The sequence below is a fragment of the Eptesicus fuscus genome, chromosome 20 (genome assembly GCF_027574615.1).
Source record: "Eptesicus fuscus isolate TK198812 chromosome 20, DD_ASM_mEF_20220401, whole genome shotgun sequence".
NCBI lineage: Eukaryota > Metazoa > Chordata > Mammalia > Chiroptera > Vespertilionidae > Eptesicus > Eptesicus fuscus.
In genome coordinates, this window is record NC_072492.1 from 25,614,590 (window position 1) to 25,627,780 (window position 13,191).

The 13,191-nt window shown below is 40.3% G+C and overlaps 1 protein-coding gene and 1 long non-coding RNA gene across 2 annotated transcripts in view; one reads left to right on the forward strand and one right to left on the reverse strand.

The window, feature by feature from the left end:
* The window catches only part of ANKFN1 (ankyrin repeat and fibronectin type III domain containing 1), a 221,931-nt gene that overhangs the window by 206,834 nt on the left and 1,906 nt on the right, over window positions 1–13,191 (forward strand). The window contains exon 18 of the mRNA XM_054709322.1: window positions 4,983–5,193. Coding sequence (XP_054565297.1) covers window positions 4,983–5,193 — 211 coding nt within the window. The remainder of the gene's footprint in view (window positions 1–4,982; window positions 5,194–13,191) is intronic.
* The window catches only part of LOC129147384 (uncharacterized), a 125,643-nt gene that overhangs the window by 111,582 nt on the left and 870 nt on the right, over window positions 1–13,191 (reverse strand). The window lies entirely within an intron of this gene.

The following is a 13,191-nucleotide window of genomic DNA, read 5'->3' on the forward strand; positions in this document are numbered from 1 at the left end:
TGATATCTGAGATCTGAGCTGAGCCTAGGGAGATAGGTTAAACTATTGAGCTCTTCTCAAACTAACAAATAGACTTGGGGGATGGGAGAATCCAAAGAAAAAGTATAAACAGACAAGGCAGAAAGTACAGAAAAATAGTACTTGGGAATGATGAGTAGTCAAGATAAGTTGGGGCATAAATTGAGTGAAGGGTGATAGTAAGAACCTGGGAAAGAATAAAAGTAGCAATGAGATCAGATTACAAGGGTTTTATTAAAGGTCAGGGTAAGAAATTTGCACTTTATTCTGCAGACAGTAGGGACCTGGCCAAAGTTTTGGAGAAGGTAAATTATAGGTTCTCTTAGATGTTGAGGATAGATTCAAGCAGGGCAGGATAGTCCTCCCGTGTGCAGGGGTGTGGCCATACTTGCTGTTTATATTAAGCACCCATTCTCAATGGAGAAGACTAAGTGCAGAGAAATCACATACAAAGCTATTAGAACCATCCAGCGAGAAATAATGATGACCTAAGATGAGAAAATACTATGCACTGGGCAAATAAGTTCCTCTAACTCCCAACCTCCTCATCTGTAAAACAGGGATGATAATAATAACAACACTAGCTCATAATGTTACTGAGAGAATTCAACAAGATAATCATGTAAAGCACTCAGCAAAATGCCTGCACATAAGTATCTAATAAATTATATATTCATTTATTCACTCATTAATAAGAAGGGAAAATGCTTTGAAATATAAATATGCAAGACCTGGAATTTATTAAGTACTCAGGAAGAAGATTTTGAAATATACTTGCAAAGTGGTGCGCAGGCAAATCCTATCCAAGTCCTCTCACCCTGTAAATGAGATATCTCAGGTGACCTCTCAAATTAAAGAAATAAACCTTTTAGGAAGTTGCTTGCTCTCTTGACCTGAGAATGTACCATTTAAAAACTCAAAAAATTTACAGCATTTATTTTATTTCCAGTAAAAGTGGAACACAGGGGTGGGGGTGGTAAAGGAAGAATGAAGCATAAGGAGAACATGAAAGACTGGCTTATCTTTTGAACCTAATATAAGGGACAGTGGAAGAGAATAAGAATAATGACCAGAAGTCAATCAACATACATTTTTAGTCTGGAATCTTCTGATAAACCTTTCAGTATGGAACAATTCATTTGATCTCCAGGTGCTTCTATTTCCTCACATGTAAAATGAAAGGATTGGACTAGATCAGCAGTCGCCAACTGGTGGTCCGCGGACCACTGGTAGTCCATGAGGTCCGAAAGGTTGGCAACGGCTGGACTAGATGACTTCTAAGGGCCTGGTTGACTATAAGACTTCATAGCTTCTTTAACCACCATAAATATTTTTAGAGAAGCATTTTTTAACCATGCCTTAGGTTCGGTTTCTGCTTTATTCCACGTAAGCCTCCCTGAATTCAGTCGGTTCCTCCAAGAAGGCTGAATTTCTGCAGGCTGTCACATTCTCAAGCCCCTCCAGGAGTTCCCCACCAAAGTCTTACTCCCTGATGCTACTACCCTTGCTCCTTTCTTTGTCACCCAGCTTTGGGCTCCACTGCCTTTTTCTCCTTCCCTTTCATTGCACCATTAAGTGGGATGAATAAAGGCAGGCCAGGAATTCTTCAAAGTTCTAGCCTGCTCTGGTCTCCCAAAGCAGGTAGGTAACTTGAGAGCCCTCTACATACTCCTTCCACCCAGCCAGGTACACAGAGATATGGATAAAAGCCAATTCCCAAAGGGTTCAAAAAACCACTTCTTGGCCAAGATAAAACCAGACCACCTCTCTGCACTCTTAGCCTTCAGTGGGATGCCTCATTCCATATAGCATGGATACCTTAACTGACAGAAGACAATGTGATACTACCTATCCCCTTATCTATTTGGGGCTTCTCAGTCTCTCTCTCTCAGAATGAAAACCAGCTGTAGCCACTCATCCAGTGGCATTAACAGCTCAGCCCACCACACACCATAACTTGCAGAGGCAACCGCCAGCAGTGAGAGCATTTGTATGATTCCAGATCTAAGACAGTGTTGAAGTTACTACACAAACTAAACATTGTAAAGAGCAAGGGAGTCTATGTAAATACAGTGAGGAAAAGAAGCCAAGGAGTGTGGCCAGAAAGGGGAAGGGCTGGACCAGGAAGGTGCAGAAAATCATAGATAAGGTAGACAGGCTTTATAGACAGCACACGCAGCAGAAATGTCAAAGTGCAGAGACTTGGAGTTCGGCATAGTTTGAGCTGCTAAAGCCTAAAGGGCAATTAGGCTATAATTTATATACTGTAATGCTTCAAATGCTCCTAAGCTGTAATAGAAACACAGCTCATTAAATATAGCCAATCTATCATCCCCTCAAGCACCTTGTAACTGTACTCTGAGAAAACCAATCACCTTTACATTTTAATAAAAATATTATCTTGCCTGAGTACAGAGAAAGGGGTGTAATTCATGGGATGAAAACCAAAATTTTTAAAAGGCAGGGTGAGAAATAGATGCAGAACTTTTAACCAATAGATGTAGGGAGTTCATGGTCTTTCTTTTTAAAAACATGTCAGCAAGTCTTTAGAAGCTGAATTTGGACCTTAAAATCAGGGGGATTATGTTGTCAGTTATTTTTAGATCAACAGTATAAGGTAAAATGGGTGAAAATTGTACTTCTTTTAAAGCTACTTAGCTAAGTCTGTTAAATTCAGTCTACAGGTTTCTCTGTACCTATGCTTTTAATTTTTCTTCAGTTAATATCTCTTCACTTCATTACTGAGGAAATTTAAGAAATAAACATTGTTTCTACACATAGTAGTAATTTTAAAATTTTTTCTACACTAAATCTCACTATCGATCCTCAGCAATAGGCAGAAACAATCTTATCCAAAGAGAACAAGTAGTTACTATTAATAATTGTGATTCGTTTACTGTGGCTGCTGTAACAAATTCCCACAAACAGGGTGGCTTAAAATAAGAGAAACTTATTGTCACCATTCTGAAGGCCAGAAATCTGAAATCAAGGTCTTGATAGGGCCACACGCCCTACGTAGGCTCTACAGGACAATCTGCTCTATGCTTCTCCCAGCTTCTTGACTTGTGGCCACATCACTTCAACCTCTGCTTGCATAGCCACGTTGTCTCCTTCTCTTCTGTCTGACAAATCTCCCTCTGCCTCACTCTTGTACGAATGTCTTTATGAGGACATTTATCATTGGAATTAGGTCCCACCCAGATAATCCACAATAAACTCCTCCTCTCAAAATCCTTAATTTAATCAATCATATCTTTTGCCATATAAAGTAATTTTTACTCTTTTATCATCCTATATAATAAAAGGCTAATATGAAAATTGACCAAACAGTGGAACGTCTGGTTGCTATGATGCACAATGACCACCAGGGGGCAGATGCTCAACGCAGGAGCTCCCCCCTGGTGGTCAGTGCGCTCCCACCGCCGACCAACCTCCCACGGTCCCTCCCTCTAAAGGTCCCTCCCCACTGCCAGCCAGCCCTGATTTGCCCTGATCAGGGCTGGCTGGCCAACCTCCCACGGCCCCTCCCACTCCCTGGCCAGCCGGCCAACCTCCCGCAGTCACTCTCCCATCCCTCCCCCTGGCCAGCAGGCCCTGATTGACCTGGCCCCAATCAGGACTGGGCAAGATGGCCCCGATTGGCCCTGATCACTAGCCAGGCCTAGGGACCCAACCCATCCACGAATTTGTGCACCAGGCCTCTAGTATGCCATATTCACATATTCCAGGGATTAGAACATGGGCATATCTCTTGAGAGGCCACATTCGGCCCATTACAATAATTATGATTGTCATTGCAACAACTGAAAATTTTATAACATGTACAGTTTATAAAGTGCACTCACCAACATCATCTTACTTAGTCCTCATAACTCTGTTTGATGGTAGAAATCTTTAGGTAATCACTCATTCGTTCATTCATTCATTCATTCATTCCCTGAGCAATCATTTATTGAGTACCCACCTATTTTATTCTGCATGGTCAAGAGTAACAGATACAAAAGCACAGTCCCTGCCTTAGCAGGCACTCTAAAAACTGTCCACAGTCACGTAGTACTTTTAAAACAACACTGAGACAAGGGTATGTTACATAAGGTAGGACCAATGAAAGCCAGATGAGAGAGCAACAGTTCCATCAAGAAAACTGGTCTGAGTCTTGTCTGGGATTCCCACTCTGGATGGACTTCATTCAGACTTCCCCCTTTATAATGCTTAGTGCCTCCTCCTGGGCCTGCCCACTGCTCAACCTCCTGCCCAACTCACTGTGTAACAAAGCCTAAAGCTCAAACTTATCACCAGCCCTGGATACTCAGCCAAGTCCTGTCACTGCAGGGCAGAACAGAACTAGAAAGCAAGAGGAAATGGCTATCAACCATGCAGTGCCATTCACTAGTTCACTAACTAGTCACTCTGAGCATGGCTGACTGTCACAGTTTCAGACTCTACTCTGTTGGGAGCACCAGGTTTATGGATATTATTTAAAGAATATTCTTTAAGTATAGATTAAGGCCCTATAAGGAATATTTCATTATATGCTGAGAATTAATAACACTTCATATGTACTTTTTACTAAACACTTTCAGATTCATCATTTCACTCAATTATCTTAGCAGTTTTGTGAGGTATAAAAGGGGAGATGTTTTGTCCACATTTCACAAATAAGGCAATGAAGGCTCAAAGAGGTGAAGTGACTTAGAAAAGGTTGTTAGAGAGCTAGTAAGTGGTGGATTCCAGCTGGAATCCAGGTCTTTTGCTATTTGAACTAAATGATATAGCTTCTTAGGTAAGTATGCAAGACATGAGTGATTATAAAGAAGTATTTTCTAACTTAGCAAACCTATGTTGAAAATATTTTACTCTTGATCAAAACCAATACAGTGCAAAATGTATCATCTTGGACCCTCAGGGAAACTTCTTTTTAATACTGGTTTGATAACAATGTCTTTTACCATTTTATTTCAAAGCAAATAGATGAAGTTTGGCGTGAAATGAGATGGATCATGGATGCTCTACAGTATGCAAGATACAAACAATCAATGTCAGGCTTACCCATCACTAAGCTTATAGACCCCTCAGATGAGCAGAACCTAAAGAAGATGAGCTCTACATCATCACATATAGACTGTCTTCCATCACCATCCCCATCCCCGGAGATGCACAGAAGAAAGGCAGTGAGTTGTAAGTAATATGATCTAAAGTTACCTATTTCAGTCCACCATATTCTCAATCCTGTCTCCACTGATAACCTTCTTTTGAGCTGAGGCATTGGTCCCATCAAGCAATAGGAAACACTGCTCAGTGTAAGAGTCTAAAAGCATAGAGGGAACAAAATTGGAGCAATGGAGGGAAAGGAAACAAAGGCAGTAACCTGAGGTCAACGCCATTTAGGGTAGGAAAGATTCAGCCCAGTTCTATCCCAAGCTTCCGAGATACAAAAGGACACAGAGCAGGGATGAGGCCTCAGAAGTATGGAGTGGAGAGGGCTGCAGTACCATGTGCAGGCCAAGTCAGTGAGGGAATCTGACCAAAGCCAGGTAAGGAAGGAGAGTAGGCCTAGCCTCTAGGAAATAGGGCTGACAAGAATGAGGCAGGAAGTAGGTCCACCTGACTAAGAGTTCAGGGAAAACTTCTTACCCACATGGCACCAGTGTCCTGGGGTGGGAGGTGGAAAAGAGAGAAACCCTGGATAAACTTGAATCTGGAGACTAAGACCAAATAAGTAGATTGGCACCACCATGGATACAGCAAGCAGGAGACACCTTACAAACAAGTCACCTCTACTCTTGGGAATCAAGTTTTAATTTACATAGCAAATGCTAATCACAAATCTCTACAAAAAATATTCTTATAAACAGAGAGAAAGCATACTAGTCAAAGGCAATATAATGCTTTTTCCTAGGACATGTTGAAATTAGTACCTTTCTTTTTTAGTCAATTAAAATAATGGCATTCAAAGCATCTTTCTTAATTCTATAGTTCAGCAATTTTCAACCAGTGTATCACAAGAATTTTTAAAACATTCAATACCTATTACTGGTTGAAAAGCGCTGCTATAGCTTATAAGAGTTCCCATTTTGTAAGCCTTACCATAATAATTGATATTTTTAATAAACAGCACTGAAACGTGGGCTTGTCCCATAGGGGGCAGCATGGTGTAGTTAGTAGAAAGAGCTTGGGCTCAGAATTCAGAGACCTGGATTCAAATCCCAGCTTTATTTTACTAGCTACAGAAGCTTGAACAGATTACTACATGAGTCTCAGTTTCCACAGATGTAAAATGAGAATAATATAGCTACTTGTGAATAAGATAATCTATGTCAGAGATGCATGGTATATAATAATCAATTGTATGTACCATATTTAATGTTATTATTATTCTTAAAGAAAACTTCAGTGAGGATATGAGTCTTTTCTATAAGTAAGTTTGTGTATGCTCCTATGTTTTAAAAAAACACACTGAAAATCAACACTGGGCAAGTGGAAGAACTTGAGAGACGGCTAATTTATATTACCAAAGGGTTCTATGATTTAGCAAATAATTCCACAAAAGAATTCTTTTATATATTTTTTCCTATTGATTTTTTTACAGAGAGGAAGGGAGAGGGATAGAGAGTTAGAAACATCAATGAAAGAGAAACATTGGTCAGCTGCCTCCTACACACTCCCTACTGGGTATGTGCCCACAACCAAGGTACATGCCCTTGACCGGAATCAAACCTGGGACCCTTGAGTCCGCAGGCCGATGCTCTATCCACTGAACCAAACCAGTTAGGGCCACAAAAGAATTCTTTAAGTACAGTTTCTCAAGTGTATTTTTACAGATTCCCACTGACTTAAAACATCATCCCTAACAGAAGTTAGTCTAATGGACTAACAAAACTTTTTCTGATAATTGCATATGTACTCTGAAAAGGATATGTATAGGGTGCTATAGAATCTATTGGAGGTGTTAAACTCATAAGATCAAAGAGAGCTTCCTGGAGGAGGTAACAAAGTCACGTACTGAAGGACAGCAGGAGTTGAACCAAAAATAAAGGGAAAAGCGGAAAGCAAAGAAGTAGAGGAAGCAGAATGTGCAACTATGTTCTAGTGCAGAGAACTGTAAGCAGTCAGAATCTAAGTATATTGTGCTTTTTTTTTTCACTTAAAAAAAATATTTTTTGGTTAATCACCATGTTCCAGGCACTCTCTGAAGTAACAGAAATATAGTAATAAACAAAGCGAAGTCTCTGTTCTAAGCAGAGTAACAAACAATGAAAACATAAACAAGATAATTTCAGATAGTGAAAATTCCAATGTATAATACAAAAGAGCAATCCAGGTGGGCAGGGAGAGCACTGAATTCCCAGGGATGATCAGCAGAGACTTGTCTGTGAAAGTTACATTCAAACCAACCACAGAAAAAGGAGCCAGTAAGGCAAAAATCTGGAATTGGAATATTCTAGGCAACAAAACAACAAAAGGCTCTGAAATGGGGGAGGGATGGAAAGAAGGCCAGTCACTGAGGCAGAGTTAACAAAGGGGTAGCAATGAGAGAGGGGCAGAGAGAAAGGCAGGAGCTATAGGAAGAGGTTTGGATTTTGCTTGTCTGAAAAGCCATTGGAAACTTTTAAGCAAGGATTGATATAATCTGAATTACTCTTTAAAACCAACGCTGACTGTTATTTGTGTAAGAACAATATTGGAAGGGGGAGGTCAATAAGGAAACTATTAACGAGGAAATACCAAGTTTTCTGGCTTGACTGCCTCAGGACATCATGATGCCATTTGCAAAAAAAAGGGGGGGAGTTAGACAGGAGAAGAAGCAAGCTTGGGTGACTGGGCACATTGAATTTGAGAGTTTTGGGACATTCCACATAATAGGAAACATTCAGGAGAAAACAGGACATACAGACAGGACATACGTGGTCTGGAGCTCAGGAAGGAGAACTGGACTAATGTAGACTTAAGAATTATTGATATATGAATAATGTAGCTACAAAAATACTTGGGATTCCCTAGAGAGAGTAGGTGTAGTAAGAAGAGGAGACTATGGAAGGAACAGCAAGACATCTTAGACCAAGAAGGACCAACCAGAGAAAGAAGATTAGAGAGAGAGAGAGGGGTGTCACAGAAACTAACACATGTCAAACGATGGTTAAAGGTTAAATAAAGCTGAAAAGTTTCTATTGTTTTGTTTTGAACAAGAAAGTCATCAGTAATCTTGATGATAGCAGTTTATGAAGGGAAGGAGCTAGAAACTAAAAAGTAGATCGGCGAGCAAGTGGAAGGTGAAGAAGGGGGACCAGTACGAGTACACTCTTCAAAATCTTGGCTGTGAAAAAGAAGAGGGAGGAAGGGCAGTAGCTAGAGAGGTATTGCGTTGAAAGGGCATTTTTTAAAGGCAGGCTAGATATGTCCTCTGCCATTCCACAATTCACGTAGTTCTACAAATAACTCTTCAATTCTCCTTCCACCTTCGTCTGCCGTCTGCTCACAGAATTCTCCCAATGTTTAATCTTCTCTTGGCCCCAGGGTCCTAAGTGGTACCCCCCTGGCTGTATGAGGGTGGCCTGTCCTATGCCACAGGAGTGCCAAACTTTCACGTTGGCCAGATGATGGGTTATACACACTCCTTGCTGGGAGGATTTGGCCAATTACATTCAGATTTTATTATTAGCTTAAAATGTGAGCGATCATCATTCTGTTTCTTAAAATATAACTCTCTCTTGGGCCCATTTATTTCTCTGAAGCCAAGATTCCATGGGCTGTGAAACACAAAGATGTGGAGGGCAGCAAATGAAAAATGGAACCCAGTGACAGGGAAACTGTTGAGAGCTGAGAGAAATATTTAGTATCCTATCCCCTCACAAAAAGAAAAGCATTTCTGAGCAATGAAATCTATTCCTGCGTACTCTATCATCTCCACTAAGGTGATGACTTTTGTTTGGAAACCATTTATGAAAAAAAAAAAAGTCCAATTTAGAAGAGCATCCCCACTGGGTTGCTTACAGGATAAAGTTTGCAACATAATTCCATTCTGTGTGGGTAGGGTTCACTTAACTTCTGAGAATTACAGAGCCTATCACAAGCCTGGCCTCTGGTGCCAGGCCAAGATTCTGTTTTAAGGCCGTTGATTACCTTGGATTTGTCTGTGTATATCTGGAGTGGGTAGTGGGGGATTTGGGGGCGGAGTAGTGGAACTCTTTAACTTACTTTTCTTTTCTGTGTGGTTTTCAAACATGAAGTACAACTCTTCTGAGTCAATTAAAATTAAGCATCTCCCAAGGACCCAAGGGGGAAAGTTGGCTCCTAGAAAAGGCAGTGCAAGGCAGGGGATGGAATGATTTGGTCCATCACATGGGTATTTTCTCTTCCACTCCTTTTCTGTGGGTATAGTGGTCACAGGCAGCAGTAATTTTTTTTCCGATACTGCTATTTCTCCTACTGACGCATGGGTGAGGCAACTGAGGGGAGTGGGGCGTTGTTTCCTTCCGATGCACTTGAAGATTATCCTGAGCTTCCTGGTAGCCTTTTCCCAGATGACGTTAAGAACACTATGGCATAAACTAAACAGCCTGAAAATTCAACAGAAACCTGAAGATGCTATTTCTCTTGGAAAATTACAAGGTGAACAAACCCTGGAGGTTCTACCCAAGGCCTGATGAGAGATTTATTAAAATTCTTTATGTACAAATTGTTTAAATTCTACTTAAACACGGTGGGAATAGAATCAATGAAGCACAAAAGAAACAAAAATTTGGACAGAGATACATTAAAAATGTGAAGATACATTTTTAGAACAAATGCTGCTTATTGTTCCTTTCTTTTTGTCTTGCCATGGCCCCTGCTTTTAAGAGAAAAGCAATAGCTTTTAAATCAATTATTCTTTCCTGAAATGTCATCTCTCCATAACGCCCTCAAAATCCACATCAACTCTACCCTGCTGTTGTTGGCCTGATCCACAGAGCCCAGGAGTTGCAACACCCATTACAATGGCAAGAAAGCCAAGCTTCCTAAGCCAGCACTAATACTATGGGCAGAACTTTCATCAAACAGCTCCTGGGTCAACCAGAGGGAAACCAAGGTTCTACCAGTGCTAGCCTGCCCAGTGGGCCCTCTAAAGGAAACCGAGGAGCACAACCAGGTTTATTAAAATAACAACTGGGCAAGGCACCTCCAATGCTTAATGGAGCATATGGCTGGATCTGGGGATGGAAGCTGCACTTTGCATTCTTTTCCAGGAAGGGAGGGAGTGCAGTGGCCTAAGTCCTTGGAAACTCCTCAGTGCCCTGGCTGGCATCCTGGAGATTGTTCTGGGAGGGGTATCCCACTCTAAGCAATAGGTTCCACTAAGTCTTATAATAAACAATACAACCACCATGGAAGTCAAATATTTAGATTCCCACTGGAACAGTGTTTCCCAAGTGTGGGTCCATGAACGTGTAAGATAATATTTACCACTCCATACCCAAGCCCTTTTTCATCTCCTTCCTGGGTTACTACAGTTATAACTAGCTCTTCTCTTGATTTATTCCTAGCTCCCTTGCTCCTCAAAGCTACAGTAAAGAAGTTACATCATTTACTAAGGCAATGCCAAATCTAGGTTGAGAAATACAGTACCAGACTAGGTCATCGCCAACACAAAACACCATACAAGAGATTGTTGTTCTCTTTTATTATTAACAGCATTCTCACATCAAAATCTTGAAGTTTATCAGATTACTGATTTGTATTTTAATGAGCCACCTTTTGATATATTTTCTAGTTTTTCTCTACTTAAAGTTGGAAAGGATCTCAATAATATTGACACCTTCTGTTTATAAAGCACTTAAAGTATTTTTAACAAACTAATTTAATCCTCATAGAACCTATGGAAGGTAGGCAACATAATTACCTATAGGCTACAGATGAAGAAAGGTTCAGAGGGGCTAAGTGATTTGCTCAAGATCATATACACAGCAAAGTGTAAGACAGGACTTTGGTACAGGTTTACCTAATTTTAAGACAATTGTTCTTTCTGCTATAACTGGGCTGACTCACCAAGTCAAATATAAAACTAAATGATTTGGGTGACTGTTTTCAGGAATTTCTATGGCAAATTAAGTAACTTAGCTCTTTTTGGGCCGCTTTCAGTATTTTTTTTAAGATGCCAAATTTTACCACTCTTTATGCTCCCAGATTTCAATATTGGTTTCAGTTTCAATTCAACACAACATATTTTACTGAGAGCTTTGAATGTACCAAATACAGCACAAGAAGCTAATAATACAATGATGATTCAGTCACAGTCTAGTTAAGAGGTCCTCACAGTCTGCTCACATGTCCAAGTTCAGATTAGATGATCTGGGAAATACAGAAGATCCTACATTTCCCTTAGCTTGACTCCTTCTTTAGTCTATTCCTTCACTGACTGACTTCTGTAACATTTGCTAAGCAGAGATGAATAAGACACAGGCATGCTGGATAGAGTTCATAATTCACTGAGGTAGGTAAATAAGCTAATGAATAATTTATAATAAACCTTGATAAATACAGCAACAGAGATATAAATAAAATGCTATAAAAGCCAAGAGAAATGAGCAACCAACTCCACCTGGGGAAATCAGCACAGGATCTTCCTGAGACTAAGTCTTAAAACATGATGGTCTGTTGAAATATTATAATAATATCAGCCCTTTAAAGCACGCCTTCATATACTCCTTAGTCTCCTGAAAACAATAAATGTTCACTATTTGTAGGCTGACAGGTCAAAGTGCAAACTCCTTTCAGAGTGTTTAACCTGTGGTCTGGAAATAGAAAAAAAGTGTCACAAACTCCTCAGCATTTGCTCCTAGTTATAGTCATTGTTCTTGACAGACTTCTAGTGGGTTGGATGGTAGGCCCCAAAAAGCTATGTTCCTGTCCTAACCCTCAGAACCTGTGAATGTGACCTTATTTGGAAAAACAGTCTTTGAAGGTGTAATTAAGAGTCTTAAGATGAGATCAACCTGGATTATCCAGGTAGACCCTAAATCCAATGAGGAGTGTCCTTATAAGAAAAAGAAGAGAGTCGACATGAAGGTAGATGCAGAGATTGGAGTGATGCAGCCACAAGGAATGCCACCAGAAGCTGGAGGAGGCAAGAAAGTTCTCCCCTGCAGCCTCCAAGGTGTGGTGCTGCAGACACCGTGAGTTCAGCCTTCTGGCTTCCAGAGCTGTGGGAGAATAAATGTCTATTGTCTTAAGCCACCTGGTGTGTGATTATTTGCTACAGCAGCCACAGGAAAGTAATACAAGACCTAATGATTCTCTAGCAGCAGCAATGTCAAGACACTCTTACTAAGAACTTAATAGAACTGAACAAAGTGGGTTAGATGAGCCAAGTCCAACTCCTCAGGAAGCTTCCATGGAAAGCCATGCAAATACTAAGGCAAATGGCAGTACAGCAGCTCTTTGGAGGGAGACAAATCTGCATATGGGTTCCTATTCTGTCATTTAATCAACTATATGAATTAGAAAATTGAGTAAGCCTAAGGCTCAATATCCTTATCTGCAAAACAGGAATAGCTGTAAGCATTAAATAAGATGAAGTGCCTAGAACAGTTAGCATAACGACTGGCCCACAGTTCTTGTTATTACTATTATGGACACAAAAGAATACATGTGGACAGCTGAACAGACACAGTGATCAGATAAATAGAGAAGTTCAACTCAAGTTAATTACCAGTTCTTTGCATGGATCTTATTTGCATGGATTGCCTGGATCGGCTGTGCAGGAGACAGCCAATCAATGATTCTCTCTCATCATTGATGTTTCTATCTCTCCCCCTCTCCCTTCCTCTCTGAAATCAATAAAAATAATATTTTTTAAAAATTTATTAAAGTCCATTTTTAAATCTTATGGGATTGTCTCAGATTTGTAGATTAGAGAGTTCTTCTTTTTAAGTGCACTTGCATGTTTTCAAAATTAGCATATATTTATCAAGTACCTATTATGGGCTGAGTTCTGTGGGAAATTCAAAGGATTTTAAGACAGTCCTTGCCCTACAGAAATATACAACCTGATTGGGGGAAAGCATATAAATAATTAGTGCATGCAATGACAACTGCCTATAGGATTAAACTTGTGGCTCCCGTATGGTCATCACAGCATGCACTTCAAGGTTTGTTTTTGTCTCTGATTTTGCTTGTTTTGTGTTTTGGCCTTACTTT